Raw genomic sequence first — 17,316 nt, 5'->3', positions numbered from 1 at the left:
CAGGCTGCGGGATGTGGGCCTGGCAGTGCTGAGAGCAGGGGCTCTGCCCTGCTGCCACCTGCCCAGCTGGGGTAGGAGGGGTGGGATGTGGGCACAGCTCACTCTGGGCAGAAAGGGGCAAGTGGCAGCAGGTCATAGCCCCTGCTTGCAGTGCTGCCGCACCCCGCGTTCTCTGCATCGGCTGGCAAGCAGCAGCAGAGCAGAGCTCCCGCTCCCAGTGCTGATGTGGGCACGGTAGCACTGGGAGTGGGAGCTATGCCCTGCTGCTGCTGCCCAGAGCGAACCGCACCTGCATTGTGCCCCCCCCGACCAGGTGGGCAAGTGGCAGCAGCTCCCGTGGCTCCCCCTGCTAAGGCAGAGGCAGGCACAGCCAGAGGAGCTGCGGGAGAAGCCGCCATGGCTGCCCTGCCCATCCCCAGCCTCCTGGCACTTAAAAAAACAAAACAACAAAAAACACCTGTACTCATCGGCTCTGGCAGTGGGGATTGGAGCTCTGCCATGAGTGCCCAGAGGCCCCCCTGTGCAGTGCAGGGCAGTGGGAGGCACCAGGGATCGCCCCCCACACCTGGCACCCATGTGGCAGCTGTCCCAGGGCATGGGTGCAGCGGGGCTCAGCAGTGCACCGCTCACTGCCTGGGAGCTGGGGCTGCTGGAGTTGAGCGGTACCGGGCTCTAGCTGACACATGGAGCTGCCCTGGCTCCCAGGTGAATCAAACTGGGGTATGGGGAATCAAACCTGGGGCTGGGGAATGGAACCTGTTCGTTTCCCCAGTCCCTGGTTTAATTCAATTTCCCAGCTCCCAGATCTCTGCTGCCTCCTACTGCCTGCACTGTGCCTGGGAGGAGGTGGGCTCTGCTATCAGCCCTGAGGCCCTGATTGCGGGTCCTGCAGCTGGTGAGTGGGGGCTTTTTTTTTTTTTTTTTAAGTGCCAGGAGGCTGGGGCCAGGCTGGGGATGAGGCCAGGCAGGGCAGCCATGAGGACTTTTCTCGTGGCTCCCCTGCAGAGGGAGAGGCAAGCATAGCCAGAGGAGACATGGGGGAACCTGCAGCCACCCGGCTGTGCCAGTCTCTTCCCAGCGGATCTGAATCGCCGAATCTTCCAAAGCTGATTCAGCCGAATTGATTCAGGGCAGTGATCTGAATTTCCAAGTTGAATTACTGTCCTCCAAATCAGCTGAACCCGAATCAAATACTTCCCTATTCACACAGGCCTAGTTAATATGCATTTTTGAATAACCTCAGACTAAGATTCTATTAACTTCATTTCTTCCACATCTCTATCTTCTCCTGCTGTGTTTCTAAAGTTAAAATGAGCCCTGCTCCATTCTTTCTTTAAAGAATGGATAGAAGTGTCTGTCTTCAGGAGAGGATTCTGTACTCTGGAACCCAAGTGGATGAGGTCTATAGAGTTGCAGACTTACTCCTGTGCTCAGCATTTGCTGCTGGGAAATGCTAGGCAGCCCCCTGCTCAACACATAGATTTCTTGGGTCATGGAGTTGTCATTCCCCCTGTACTGTAGGCACCTGACTCTCTGGTTTCTGAATTCCACGTTGCAGAGAAGGTATCTATGGTCCTTTACTGAATTTAGCTATTACTTTCCTCCTCTTTACTGAACTGTGGCATTAATTTCCTCCTCTGTAAATACCGCACACAAATGCTTGGGTCTGTCTGTAAAATATCCTGATCTTTTAAGAACTAAAATATATATAACAAGATGATAATATACAAGATAAGATATAAGATATATAAGATAAAAAATACGTACATTTTTTGGTTACTTTCTCCTAAAAGTTTTAACTGCATTGTGTTTGGACCTGCATTGAGTTGTCATAGTTCTTACTATGGCTAACAGATATTGAAGAGTTCTCAAAAACTACTGTTAATAACTTACAGTACTGTTAAACTTCTTGCCGGAGCTTTTTTGATCATTTTGTTGTTGACTCAGTTTAAAAAGATTCTTTCCCAGGTATGCCACCTTGATCTAAAAGCCTACTAAAGTAGGTATGATGGATCAAAGTACACTATGCAGCCATAGTTAAGAAAAATGTGTTCTCATCACTGAAGCATTTAAAACTGCCTGTGTCTTGGACATGTGATGTGAAACTATACAATACATTCATTCTCTTTCTAAACTGGGAAAATGGAAACCAAGATAAATCTGATGCAAATTATTTCATTAAAGAAATAAAATTAAACTTCTTTCTTAAACATGCATTAATGACTTATTTTAGATAAACAGGTTAATTGGAACTACAGTATATATCTTATGTTGTCAAATTTTATTTAAAAACAAAATCCCCAAACTTCTAAAAAAAATCATATCTTGAATTTACTTTTCTCACTTGCTTGAAATGAAAGCTTTAAATACAGCTGCTTCAGCTAGCAGCTTCTAAAGTCATGCACTTAAAAAACTAAATTAACAGTTGACTGTCATGTCTTTCCAAATGGACAGAAATGTTAGTAATTCCTCTGAATATCTGTAGTAATATCTGAATCTGAATATCTGTTTTCTGAAAGATTATGCACTGAGCTACATATTATTCCCAATGCTGAAGATACTGAAAATGAAATGTCAAAATGTGGTTATCGTTAGTAATGTTTTTATCTTGTATCTTTTTCTTTAGCACACTGAAACATGGTATACATGAGCTTTCCTACTGCTGTCCTGCTTTATTCATGGTTGTAAAATCTGAAAAAGACAATCTTAATGAAGTTTGTATAAAGCCATACACCCATCTCTCTCCTCATTAAAGGGAATAAAATGTATGTACAGTCCAGGTTATCCACCTTTAATCCGTTTGAAAAATCATGATAGAATTACTTCTCTCTCTCCAGTTAAGAACAATCTATTTTTTAGGGAACACTATTAATTAGTTTTTCCTGAACTGTATTCAAAGGTATGTGTTTGAAAAACTGAAGAAATGCATACTTTTAAAGTATTTAAAGATTTATCAATGGCAGGTAAGAAGTACATTTTTAAATCAACTTGTTCTTTCTTTTTTCTTTTCCTTTTATCTCAAAAATAGCAAATACTCTTGAAGATGCATAAATAGTGGATCTCTCGATTCTCTGCTGCATAGTCAATGAGTCTGAAGAGTCTGATAGGTGACAGTCTGTTTGTCCTTCCCATTCTTTTGTTTCCTCTTCTCTTATTAACAAAGGCTTTCCCAATGCCTGGCCAAACAGCTGACAGACCTCTTGAGCTTTTTGACGTGTGTTTTCAACAGCAGCAAGACACACTTCACACCTAGAACGTAGAAAGCAGCAAAATAACTTAACAGACCCAACTGATGCACAGTCTCCTGCCAAGTTTTTTTTTTTTTTTTTTGGGGGGGGGGGGGGAGTTGTTTCTGTATAATTACAGAGATACAAAGGACATCTTCCCAAGTCTTTTGCTGGACAGTTAAAATTGTGTGGGGAGAGAGATTTAGAACATACATATACTACATACAGCTAGTGGGCATGATGGTAAAGCAGTTACAGTGTAAGTGCAAGTTTTATTCCAGATTCATGCTGAAGGCCACTCCCAGATGCAAACAGTACCTAGTCATTCAGAATAGGGAAATCAAAAGTATCTAGACATGATGCCCCCATCCAACTCCCTTGCTTGCTGGCTAAATCAGTGCACTTTACAGAATTCTCCAAAACCAAACATGCTGACTTAATATTCTAAGTAATCCACAGATTTCACCAGGAGAAGTAAGATCCTTTGTTACCTTTTGTTTTTTGGCAAGAATATGGTAACCTCCATGGAAAGATTTTTATCACTTGTGAGTTAAATAGGATTTGATTTATAAAGCTACTGGGATTTTCCTTTAAGTATAAGGACTTCCTTTCCATTTCTAAATACCACAGATTACACATTCAGATAAATGCCACTGGTGGGGAGAGGTGGAACTTACCGGAGTGTATGTACAGCTTCTGGCGCATGGTAGAAGTGAGGGGGACTGATGTTAATGGAACTACCTAATTTCTCAATAAGCAGATTGCAGACATTCTGCATTTTTTCAAAATCACTGAATGTAATGCAAACCTATGAGTTAATATAAACAGAAATTAGAAACATGTTTTCTTTTCCACGATGCTTAGATCAAGATTGGATATCTTTGTTAAGATCTAATGAAAACTATTGCTTCTATACCTGGGCAATATCTCAGCCCTATCATAAGAAAGTCACTGCTCTGCAGCAGAACTAAAACTGTTTAAAGGGGATGGAAGCCGTGGATTAAGAAAATGTTCTTTTGTGAGGAGGTCTGGTATTTTTGGTATGTTAGCAGTTTGACATAAATGCTTAAGATGAAACTAGCCATATGGACTCTATTTATGTATTTTTCAAGACACAAAAGGCTACTGCAGGCAGTAATTACTATTTCAATGGTTATGTTCAAAATTAGGTAAAGTAGGATGAAAAGCATGTACAGGAAGGAAAATTACAGTATAATTCTAAGTGTTGTTACATAAAGTTATAGGAAGACTAACCTGCAAGTGCTACAGCCAAAAATAGGACTTAAGGATTGATGTTCAAGAAAAATCATGATTCAAGTTCTTTAAGAAGTTAAGCATCTATTTTATTTTTCTGCTCCCAAAAATTTACAAGTCCCTTTTACATTATTACTAAATTCAATGTGGGAAATCTGAAAGGGTATGCTACGTTATTTTCTTACAAATCAAAGAACTTGAATCCTACTGTATGAAGTTTAGCAACAGCTCTGTAGAACATAACAAAACATCTGTCAGCGTTGCAAACTGCTAGGCTGCCTCAGTAAAATAAAATCAAGATGTAGGATAGTTGTCTAATTCAGGGGTCATCAACCTATGACCCTCAGGCTAGATCTGGCCTACAGAACCATTGAATCTGACCCAAGGACGTGGGGCTTCATTGGTGGGTGCTCTCCCTGAATTGTCCCCATGCCACTGCAGGGACAAACAGCAGCTATCGGGTTCTAATGCCAGCCCACCCATCTCTGACTCAGGGGATGCATCTACATACGTTGTTAATGTGACTGAATAAACTCTGGCACAGTTCACTGTGGAGTCAGCTGCTTCCCAGGCACAGCGTCTTCACGTGTGCCTGGGACCACAGTGATCTGAGCCAGGGTGGAGCAGCTAGCAGGGGAGTTGAGGGGGTCAGCCCTGGGCTTTGGGTGGTGGAGGGGCTGACTGGGGCAAGAGGGTGATACAGTGCAGGGGCTAGGTGGCAGGCTGCCCCCGCACTGTACCACCCTTGTGCCCCAGCCAGCCAGTCAGTCTACACATGTGTTTGAGTGCATATAATTACACTGCGGTAAGACAGTACTTATCCCAGACAGAACTATCCTACATTGGAGTTAATTAGTTTACTGTGCCCTAATACAAGCATGTGTAGACTGTGACATTTTACTGTGGAGCTAGTAAGTCAGCTCCACAGTAAAGTGCACGTGTAGATGCACCCAAGGGGGATCATTATGACCCGCAGTTAGGAAAGTTTGCCTACCTCCAGTCTAATTAGTATGGTGTACTCCAAGGGTCACTGACTGAAGAGACGGTGCTTTTCCTCAGTGGACAGCTCCAAGGCAGTAGTTTCTTTTTAACAGCCTAATCTTGCAAAGCCCCACTCACGCAAGTAGTCTCATTGAAATCAATGGGATTACCAACCTAAAACTTGGCCCTTCTGTAGGAATCTTCACCCAAATTTAGTGGCTTGGCTATAGACCAGTGGCAGAGCCACTTAAAACAGAACCCATGTTGAATGCCTTAGACAGAGGAATATACACCGTATCTCAAGTCATTATTTTGTAGTCATGCTTAAAAACTGGGCCCTGGAAGCAAAACAATGGGCTGTACTATAGAAGTAGTAAAGAAACTGTCACAGAAGCACCAAGCTTATATTTTTGAAAGTTTCATGGAGGGTCTTTTTACAACTGTACTCTTTCAGAAAGGCTTTTTTCAAACTGTAATTTAGGAGATTCTTTAAACTGTATACAACTGTCCCCAGTTTTGAGAGAAGATAATTTGCAAATATGCTCAATGTCTGTGTGCATTACTATTACTCTTGCTATGAATAATACTTACCTCTGCTTCCATTTTATAGCCATTTTCTACTCTGCTAAAATCCTTTGTCACCGTCACATTTTTGTCCTGGAAAAAAAAGTACACAAGTATAATTTTTCTTAACCCATCAATCTAGAATTTGTTTATACATTATGTCTTGGAAAGGTTGGAGCATTTTAGTTTATAACTGAAGCTTAGCAACAAAAGTTGGAAATTGCTATATATGTCTCTTCAATTAGAAACAAGGTGGATATTAAAAATTCCAAGTATGGTGGGATAGAATAATTTTGTTCCCCATCACTTCAGCAGAACTGAGTCCTGAAACTGACTGCCAGCCCAAACTGTGTCAGTGTATAATCACAGCACCTGGCTTACAGAACAAGGAGCTGAATTATTTTCATAGCGCTAACGGGTAAAAAAAACTCCTTATAAAACCCTCTGAGAGAATCTGAAAGCAGTATTACATAGCTTGACACCAGTTGTCTTTCCTGCTTGGTGCAGGGGGGCTGAACCCAACGATCTTCCAAGGTCCCTTCCAGCCTTACAATCTATGAATAGCAAACGTTTACTTAATGACTAAGAATTTGTTGTTGTTGTTAAGTACCCCCTTATTAAGAATTACCACTCTCCTTTAACATTTTTGTACTAAAAGGATCTTTATTTCACAGTGGATGATAGCAGATGTTTGTATGAGAACCACATGCAAATAAAACACAAGACTTCTGGATTGGTTTGCTGTTGGTCTCGCATGAACTTCCTTTCCCACCCTCACTTCCTCCATGGGCTAGGGCACAGCATAATCATTCTGTTATAGAATAGGAGACAATATTCAAAATAAACAGGTCAGTGTCTAACTTAGAATCAAATGTTTCTTACAATTTAAGGTTCTTACAAATCAAAGAACCTGAATCCTGAAACAGCTCTGTAGAACACAACAAAACATCCGTCAGGAGACTGCATTAGGGGATTGGAAATAAACTAATTCTGCCTTGTGCAGAAGAGCATGGTAGTCCTTTTCTACTATCTACCCATTTTCTAAAGAAATCTGTTAATGTACTTCTTGAAATAGGAACAAGGACCCCAAAGCTACCTTCTCTGTAGCATACATACATTTGTAGGATTATAATAATAATGACATACAAGCATTTCCCTCTTAAATTACCAGTTTGGTTGTAAATTGAGATTGAAAATCTCAGTTTAGTTCCCAATAGGCAATTCTCAAGTGCAAATGTGACTGACATCTTTTTTTGGTGGTCTCTGCAGCAAGGCCAAGAGCTGACTGGCATAGGCCACAGAGACTAAATTTCCCATCTTCCCAGCTCTGCACAAAATCAGAGCCAAGGTACGCTGACAGGGTGGCTAGGAAAACACTCCATGTATTCGGACCTTTTTGCGACTTCTTCCAACCTCCCTGTGCTATGATGGTAATACACACACACACACACACGATAATCTGATTATGAAGATGAAAGAGGTCTCACAGCTGCTCCAAAATCTGCAAGCATTTCTCCTTTTCTACAGATTACAGTATAATTGGTTCATTTGAAATGTTTTCAAAATGTGTGGCCTACGTATACAAACATTGCCATCTTGTGGTTTTATGTGCTATTGCAAGATCATTAGTGGTAAAAGACATTTTGTATTTTCTATTTTAAGAATTATCCAGTAGAAGTTAATTTTCGTCCCCTGCCCCCCACTCTTAACCTGAAATGAACAGTTTATCTAGTAATAATCAATTCCAGGTGAAAAAACAATGGAAGAAATATCTGCTCCAACAATAAAATTATGACCTTTTATGATGCATCTTCCCTTGTAGATTTTTTTTTTGCTTCTGTTTCAGGATCTGTTTTAAGGGAAAGGTGAGGGAAGGATGGATGTTGGTTGAATTTTTACTCTGAATGATGACTCAGGCTAGATCAAAAAGAAATGTAATTTTTTTAAAGTGGTGCCTGCTGTTTATAATTTTTTTTCTACTTGAGGAGCTATCAATTTAATCATGTTAGCCACAGGAAGAAATTAGTTTTTGCAACACCTCAAATGAGATGCACTTCTGACGCTATGTATGCTGAATTTTTGTGACAGTCAACTAACTCCCTGTCCTAAGTTTCAGAGGCCCACAAAAACTGTGGTAGGAAAATAATTAAAACTGAAAAATGAACAAATCACATGTAAAGGATGTTACCACATTAATTCTATCAGTTTGTGAACTTGTTTTTTAACAGACCATGCTGACCTACTGCTGTGTTGAACTATTACTGAAATAAATCACTACTTTGTGTGTCTGGGGAAAAAAAGTCATGTTGTTTGTTTCACAGTAGTGCTCAAAGTGTCTCAGTCACTGAACAAGACCCTGTCATCTTAGATTCTGTACAAGAAACAAGTAAGATGGTTTATCTTCTAGACAGCTTGCATAGCCAGTAGTCTTTATTTTATCTGAATAAGGCTGTTTATATCTTTCTATGTTTTTCCAGCTTCCCCATCTTGAAAATATGAGAATTCTACAAAATATACTACCATCGCAAGTCCCTGCTGTTTGTCTTTAAAAGAGCCATTTTGCAACTGCCACTAACTGTACCACAACAGCTAGTGATATGAGTGACCCAGGCATCCACCAATGAGTATGAAGAGAAACAAGCCAAATTAATCCTAAAGTGAAAGCACATACAAATAGTCACAAAGCAGTGGAGTCATTATGAAAAAACTACTAAAAAACCTTGTCTTTTTTCTATGCCACTTCGGTTATTGTTTAAAAGGAAACTGAATCTAGTTTATTCAACATCAGCATGAGACAGAAGTTTTAGTGGGGAAAACTGCTATAATTTGAAAATAAATATTTACATACAGTAAAATCTGGTAACTTCATAACTGTACAGGGTAATGATAACCAATTACTAGTAGGTAACCACTTCCAATTTTTTCTAAGATAAATTTTTGTATGCTCTATCAAGACATAGCAAAAAAAAGAATGGTTTTAGACCTTTGTAATATGTTTTTTTTTATTAAAAAACTGGGTGCAGTTGTATTCGTTCTGACATGAGAACTGGTAAGATTATACAGATAAGAAACTTTACATTAAGCATTTACTACACAAGGTTAGAGTGCTTGCAGTATAATAGTTACATACCTATGACTAAGTAGAATAATTAGTTAAAGAAGTTTGCGTTGCATCTTTGCATGCAAAAGAGAAGATAAATTCTGCTAAATGAAAGGGCTGATGACCCGTCTTCTCGTACCAAGAAAATCAGAAGAATATCCAATGCTTTGCACATATTAGCTGGCTTGACGTGAAAGCCACCTTCCTTCTAAGCCAACTAATTATTGGAAGCAAATTCCATTGTGATTCAGGACGTGTACACACTTGGAAATGACTAATTACACTTTAACAGGTGACTAATTAGCCAAAGTGGTTTGTACAAATCTATGGGATTCTGACATGGATTCAGTGCATTTGACTAAGTCCATAGTGACCAGTTATCCCAATGCGAGGTTTTACCATACTAATAATGGGCTATACCAGGGCTGTCCAACTTCAGGGTGGCTAGGACCCATATACTTCCCAGGACCCCTGCCACAAGCAGCTGTCGAGCAAGCAGCCCAAACTATTGTGGGCAATTCCCTCCCCGCAACCCACTGTGTGAGCCTCCACAATGCTTTCACCACACTGGTGATGTCACCATTACTGCTGCTGTGTGAGTTCCCCTGCCCAAGCCTTCCCCCCCCAACACAGCTGTCTGCCAAGCTCATGCCCTCCTGCTGTTCTATCCTTCTCCAGACCCCCAGCCCTGGCAACTGCTCAACCAAAGTAGTGAGGGGAGTAGCTGCAAGGTGGGAGCCCTGTTAACTGGGCTGCATGTTAACCCCTTGCAAGCTGGATGGGGTTGTGGGCTGCTAGTTAGACAGCCCTGGGTTACATTATTACATGTATTCACATGTGCATGTGTACTTGCAAGACCCTTCTAAAGAGCTTTTGATAGACATGCTTTGTCTAACTAATACAGCACAATTTTGACTATGAAAAACAGGAGATAAAAAAAATGAGAAAATTGTAGCAGAAAGGCTGTATCAGTATTTTATATATTTCTAATGTAACTATTTTCCCCTCTTTGGCACAAGGTGTTTTCATGCTTATGACCCATGGAAGTATTCATGGGAAATCCTGCAGGCTGACATGTCTCTAAACAGTTCCAACTAAGTAAAATGACTGGACAGATGCTCCAAGAATGCATGGAAACCACATATAGCTAAAGTCAAGACAAACAACATTCAAAACAACTCCAATGGTATCTGTGCTCTACTTTTACTGGCATCCTGCATCACACTTCTTTCTCTTGGATTTGTATGCTGCTACTTTTAGAACTCTCTGTAATACCTTTCTTAAGTGAGCACTCAAAGTGTATTTGCTTAATAGGCATTTTCATAAAGATAGAACAGAATTGTGCTTGAGACATGTAAGAATATCATGTAAATATTTGTAAAAGCAAGTTGTTGCCTAATTAGTTTTTGTCTTGTTTAAGTTTCAGTGCATACTTGTTTTGCAAAGGTAGAATATGAACTATCGTTAATGCTTTTTAAAATACAACTTCAAACTGTGTTTTTGTTTAATGTCTAAGGGCTTCTACACGTGGAATTAATAGTAGATCCTCTTCTTTTGACATGAGTGCTGATATATGGAGTAAATCAAGAGTACCTCCTTTCAGCATTCTCACCATTTTCATGTGTATAGTTTGTTCACAACTGAAACAGCCTACATTGCTTTCAGACAGCTGAGTTGAGAGAAGCTGGCTTCCCGCATTGAATTTTCACTTCCCTTCCAGCCATCAAAGATGATTCTGTACTGTGAAGTGCTGCGTACACTTCCAGCTCTGTATAAATACATGCTACTGTGTGTGTTTATTTCTGATTACAATCCTTTGTAAATATATATGGAACATAAGAACACAAACTGCCCCCAGGCTTCCTGGCAAACCACTGCTGCAGCTCTTGTTGTTGGGAAGCTTGTGTAATAGGAGGGAACTAGCCCAACTCCCTAATAAAGCATGATTACAAGGAATGGTGATATGGATTATACAGATGTCAGTCTATAGTTTGGCTAATGGATTGCTAAAGGGGCTTAAATAAGATGAAAAAGATTGAAGGTATAAACACTAAGAAAAAGATATTTAATTTTAGAATGGGCTACTGTGGTACTAACTACATGCAATGCAATACCAGTAAAGGACAAATTAGTGAAAGCTGCTAGCAGATCTGCAAAACAAAAAGAATCTCTAGTACTGGGGTGATTTAAATTGGGCTGAAACCAAGTACTACAAATTATACCATAGGAAATGATGCCTAAAATGCTGTCCTCTGAATTCCCTTGAGTCAGATATTTTGCTGATACTGAGTGTAGCAATCCACATCCTCTACAATAAAAACAAAGGAAAGCTAACACCCTTTCTCATCAACGATGTGTTATTTCTGAACTTTCATTAGCATATTTTATCACTGTGGCCCATTTCATATTTTGACCTCTGTGGCAGTCCACTCACTCCTAGGTCATAACAATGTTACTTTCCAAGAGACAGACATTCATTACATTTGTGTGCAACTTGTGTATCCTCAGCTTTACTGGCCTGTCTTTGCCCATGTTATATTTTATTCAGTACTTACCATTTTTCTGTTCTCACTGGTGTTAGCAACCCCACCTAATTAAACATCTGTTAGTTGAATTAGCATGTCTCTTACTTCTCTTTCAAATCATTAGTGAGGAGTACTTTGCCTCATTCTATTCTAGAATCAGTTGTTTCCAACTCCATCATTATATTCAGTACCTTTGAGTTACATTTTTAAAAAGAACTATTTGGCTACACCTAGCAGTAAAATACCCTGTAGTTTGGTAATTTAAGGTGGTTATTTTAGAACTAGGAACGAATCCATGAGTTAACCATTATCAGACAATAGATTTTAATGTGTATACACACAGCCCCCAGTGGGCTCATCCAATGAATTTTGAAACCATCAGATTCCACAACAGTACAGTTGGCTCACATGCTATAAACATTTAGATACCCAGTGGTTTTATATCATGGCTTTTTGAGGTTTGTTTCTTTCAGGCAAAGTTGCACACAGCTCCAAACAATGTAAAATAAATATAATTTTAAAACTCTGAGAAACTGTTATTTCAAAACATTAAGCACTGCATCCTATTGCTTATTCACAAATCCCATCTATATGTGAAAGGCCAGCTATTATGGTAATGAGGTTTGGTGACAGACTAGTAAGGTGTCCCATTCTGGCTCTGGAGTGAGTTCAAGCCCTGCCCTGGATTCATGCCAAAGCCTGCTCCCACTTGACTTGGGTGTAAAATGGCCAGCTGGTTATTCAGACTGGCGAATCAAAGATGTGATATTGGCTACATCACCAATATCACATCTTTCCTGGACACAGCCTTTTTTTTTTTTTTTGGCCCCCGATCCTTGTGTTCAGGCTGGTTTTTAAAATGCAAGCAAATGTCTGGGTTTTTGCTTTGCCTCCACCTTTCCTGGGCACAAGCAGTTTGGATGCTTGGGGCTTGGAGAAGTCGGCAACGTGACTGGCTGTTGGGGATCATGTGTTCTGCACCCAGGCCCTGGGGGGAGGGAGAGAGAGAGTGTGTGTGTGTAGGCAAGCTACATGGGTAGCAGGACTGGAGTGACAGGGGTCTCTGGGTCAGGAGTGAGGGGCATCAGCTGTGCTGGGGGGCTGGAGGTTGGGAGTGAGGGGCACTGAAAGGGCTGTGGGGGGCAAGGGCTTAGGAGTGAGGGGCAGAGGCAGGGCACAGGCATATCACTGCCTCTTCCCCCTCTCCCTACAAGTGTTCTTTTTGATCCTGGAAATATGGTAACCCTAGCTGAACATACCTGGGGGACTGCAGATTTGGTTGAAGACTTTGTGTTCGTAGCAGGAGGGTGAGAGTTTGGTTCAGGATTATTTATGTTAACTAAGTGGGGTTCTGTTTTGTGTTAATGGTTTGTTTCTAAATATTAGAGGACTGGAAAGTCCTGTGAGGAATAGCTGGGAGGCTCTAATAGTGCTCTACACATTGTGATTTTTTTGTTTTCCTTAGTTTTTGATGCATTTCCCTTCCCCTGTGAGGGGCTAGAGCAACAGGGCTGAGGCCTGGAGCCAGGGAAGAAGAAGCTGTTGAAATAAGGCTCAAGGAGACGAGGCTGAAACTGGTGCCCAGGTTAGGGACCTGAAGATTGAAACAGGGATAGTCAAGAGACCCTGTAAACAGACTGAAACCTATGTGGCATGGGGGTGGTTGGAAGTCATGTACAGCCATGATTAGAAGGGCTAGAGCAAAAAAGCAGTAGAAACAGCACTGGACTGCCCTCTTCTGATGCCAGGCATGCTCCCTTGATACTGTTTCCATCAAGGTGTGGTAGGTTAATTTAAAAAGAGATAGGACTGGGGAAGTATAGGACTAGTTTGCAGGTGAGGCCCTTAAAACAACCCTCTGGGTTAATCCTGACAGTGTAATTTCTGACCTTCTGCTCTTATTTCTCTAGCAATATAAATATGGCTTGAGAAAAGCACCAGACCGACCTGTGCTTTGCATCCTCATAAAAAAACCTGCAGCATGTGCCTGTGACGGAAGATCCTTCCTGTCTTCAAAAGATGGGCACAGTTCCCACAAACAGGTCACTTTTCCCACAGAGCAAGTGAATCATATCATCATCCTGCTCTTACCACCTTCCTCAGCATCTATGTCAGGGACGGGCAATTATTTTGGGCAGAGGGCCACTTACTGAGTTTTGGTAAGCCATCAAGGGCTGCATGATAGGCAGCCAGGGACAGATAAATATTAATTTTCTAAATTTTTTAGGGGCCCCGCAGTCCAGATAGAATGGCCTGGTGGGCCACATCTGCCCCCCAGGCCGCATTTTGCCCACCCCTGATCTATGTATTCTTTGAAAGAATACAGATACTTAACTCCCCTTTCTTTAAGCAATCCAATGGCAAGTGCAATAAGTCCCAGGTAGGGGGAAAGAGGTGGGTTATTTTTCCTCTGTTCTCTTATTCCTTTTTTACCAGGGAACAGTTATTTTTTAAAAAAAGAGAAAAAGATGTTGTGGCTGGGAGGAGAAAGAGGAGTGTTGCATGGTAGACAGAGAAGCTAATAAAGTCTTGGGCCCATGTATGCTTATGGGTTATTAGATTTATATCAAACCCTACAGCGAAGATACAGCTTATAGTGACAAAAAGGCTCTTTGCTGGTGTAGCTTAAACCCATTCCCTGAACTAAATAAGCTTTACTACTAAATTAATCAGCATGTATATTAGAGACTGGTAAGGCATAAATAAGGAAAGACATCCTTCTGTGTTTCTGATCTAGCTTAGTCTAACAAAATTAAGTGTAAACCAAGCGTTACTGCTACTGTAGGCTATGGTTCCTACTGCAGGCATGGTAAAATATCTTGCACTGATGTGGGATTAATGTGCACTAACAATAATGATGTGACTGTAAAGAAATGCTATGCAATCTTCCTACTTGGTAGCAAAATTGGGAACAATATTGTTTGACTGACAGGTTTTGAGGGTTCTACCATAAAGCAGCCTTTCAAAATGTTAATCCCACCCCCCAACTAATTCTTTATGGCCAAGTGAAATATCACTGCATTTTTATCATCGTAAAGTATGTGCAAATACAAGTTGCAGCTAGCTTTATGAACTGTCATGAGAGTTTTGCAAGATAGTTTTAAAACAAAGTTTCTTCTAAACTCTGTATAGCCACATAACCTGTTGGCAGGTACCAGGTATGGAGCAACGCTCACTCTGCAAGGTAGGTTCTCTGCCCGGAGAGAGCTAAATCCCAAGCAGAAAAAAGGATCTAACTTGAGGCAAGGATTTTTTTTATTATTTTTTATTTTTTTTGCCCAAACTCTTTTATTGAACCAACTCTATAGATGATATACAAAAGATACCGTAAAATCCTTGCCTCTTGTACACTCTGGCCCATCACGGCTAGAACACTCCCATCCTATTGTAGCTTAACTGTCTTAGCTATTAAAACTAACAAAATTATCCTTGGTCTCTACATATATGTACTCCCGACCTGTAAGTTTGTTACTTTATGATCTTGAAGCAAAATACCAACATACAAATGTCTGGAAAAAAAAAAAAAATGTAAGGATCAAAAAAATGAAGTGGCTTAAAGGCAAGGAAAGATCAGCTTTCTCTTATTTGAGAACACAGAGCACCCCTACACAAGCGCGGAGCCTACTCCAATGTGTTGCAATTGCAGGGCCTCGGAGCCGACTTGATTAATCGAGCCTGCAGGTGGAAATTGCTGTGCTCCAGCAGCCTCCTGGATCTGGGTCCCTGTGCTTCAACATGGTGGCAGGGGCGCTTGAACTAGAGCTCATCGGACAAGCCATACTTCAAGTGTCCCTGCAGACACTGAAGCGTGGGGATGCTAGATGCTGCAGGACTCTTGGAGCTACTCTAATTAAAGTTCACCCCCCCCACCCCCGTGTAAAAGTGTCCACCGGGGCTTGTAGGCTAGATCTGAAGAAAGCGCAAGGACAAGCTGTCAGGACTTCCCCTCCCTTGAGTGCCCGGAGCGTGTGACGAGCGCGGCTCTCCCGCAGCCCCCCGACTCCTGAGTCCGAGTAGGAGCTGGAAGAGACCTTGCGCTCGGCTCAATCCGGGATCATCGCTTTCTCAAGCCGTCCCTGCCCAGAGCCTGTGCAGCCTGCTCCGGACAGCTTCCACCCAGGCACTGCGACTCCGCGCCCGCCCGCAGGCCGTGAGCGCCCCCCGCTACAGCGAAGGTCCCGCCCCCAGGGCGCGACGTAGTTCGTGACGTTACCGCCACACGCCCCCGCCCCAAACCCCGAAACAGGGCGGGACATAAGCAGTGACATCTCGACCGCGCGGCCCCGCCCCCCGCACGGACCCACCGGGACGCCGCGCTGGCGCGCGCTGTGCACCACGTAGTCCAGGCGGCGGCTGACGCTACTGCGTGCCTCGCCGGCCGCGCCCTTGGTGCTGCCCAGCCGCAGGCGGACCCGCGCCCGGTCCGGCGCCGCACTCCGCTCCGCGCAGCCGCTCACGTGCACCTCCCGGCCCGGCTCTGCCTCGCGCCCGCGGCTCCGCCCCTCCCCCGCCGCCTGCGGCAGCAGCTCCGCGAACACCCGCGCGGGAGGAAGCGGCAGCAGCGCCATGCAGAGGCGGGGGAGGGGGAAGACGAGCTGTTACGGCTCCATGGCAACCCGCGCCGCTCAGCACTTCGGGAAGGAGGAGGGTCACATCACGCACACGACGTCCGCGATGACGGTGGCCGAGGCGGGTCACATGACCTGGCAGCTCCAACGGGCGCCGTGCGCATGCGCACGTTGGGGGTCTGCTGGGCCTCGCCTTGGCCGGGCAGCGCCTGCGAGAGGAGGGAGCGGCGCGGGCGGGTGCTGTGGCCGTGACTGCCTAGGCCCTGTGTGCGGGGACTGGCTCGCGCTGCCCGCTCACACCCTGGCCCTGATCCCGCCCCTCGCCCCACTGCGCGGCCCCAGCAATCCCAGACTCAAAAAAATATAAAAATAAATAATGAAGTCCTGCAGTCACCGGCCGCGGCCACCTGGCACCTGCGCTGTCACTCCCCGCCACAGAGTGCGGCCCGGGTCGGCCGCGCGCGCAGTCAGCCGGGTAGGGGGCACGTGTGGGTGAGCCTCTTGCCGGGCGGGGAGGTGCGGGGCTCGCCGGCGCCTGCCCTTTTGGGCATAGAGCCGGCTGGTCTGGGACGTTGTGGGGCGGGCGGGAATCCAGCCCCCGCCTGTCTCCTGGAGCTGGCTGCTCGGGGTCAAGCCAGGGCTGGAGTCCCAGCGCCCACTCACTTCCCGGAGCAGCCAGCTCCCAGTGTTGCAGAGCTACTCCGGGGGACAGGCATGGGCTGGGTTTCAGCCCCACCTCCCCGCCTTCCCGGAGCAGCCGGGGACACAGCTCCTCACTCCTGGTGCCGATCAGCCGGCAGCTCCTGGGGGGAGCCAAGGAACTGAGCAGTGCCAGGACCAGGGACAGCGAGCTCCCTTGTGACCCCCTGCTGCCTAGGCTGACCTGGAGTAAATTTATCCCGGTCAGCATCTACACGAGTTACTGCACAGTATCTACTCTGCAGTTAGTTTACAAGCTAACTGCACAGTAGACAAATGGTACTGCTTAGTGAATGTGAGCATGTGTAGACGGTGATGCTTTACTGCACGCTCTACTGCTCAGTAAAGCATCTTGTATAGACACACCCAAAGATATTAAGGCATACATCTTTAGAAGT

General features: G+C 43.7%; 1 protein-coding gene across 1 annotated transcript; it reads right to left on the bottom strand.

Annotated features, from left to right (window-relative positions):
• Window positions 1-2,585: 2,585 nt before the first annotated feature.
• Window positions 2,586-16,311, bottom strand: IRAK1BP1 (interleukin 1 receptor associated kinase 1 binding protein 1). The gene is made up of 4 exons (XM_006266402.4): window positions 15,956-16,311; window positions 6,054-6,119; window positions 3,905-4,035; window positions 2,586-3,249 (listed from the first exon to the last, which is right to left on the bottom strand). The coding sequence occupies exons 1-4, from the start codon at window positions 16,217-16,219 to the stop codon at window positions 2,979-2,981; spliced, it is 732 nt and encodes a 243-aa protein (XP_006266464.1). The 5' UTR covers window positions 16,220-16,311; the 3' UTR covers window positions 2,586-2,978.
• Window positions 16,312-17,316: the final 1,005 nt, after the last annotated feature.

Source organism: Alligator mississippiensis, chromosome 1, assembly GCF_030867095.1.
Source record: "Alligator mississippiensis isolate rAllMis1 chromosome 1, rAllMis1, whole genome shotgun sequence".
Classification (NCBI taxonomy): domain Eukaryota; kingdom Metazoa; phylum Chordata; order Crocodylia; family Alligatoridae; genus Alligator; species Alligator mississippiensis.
Note: the sequence above shows the minus strand (reverse complement) of the source record. Positions and strands in the feature narration are given on the sequence as shown.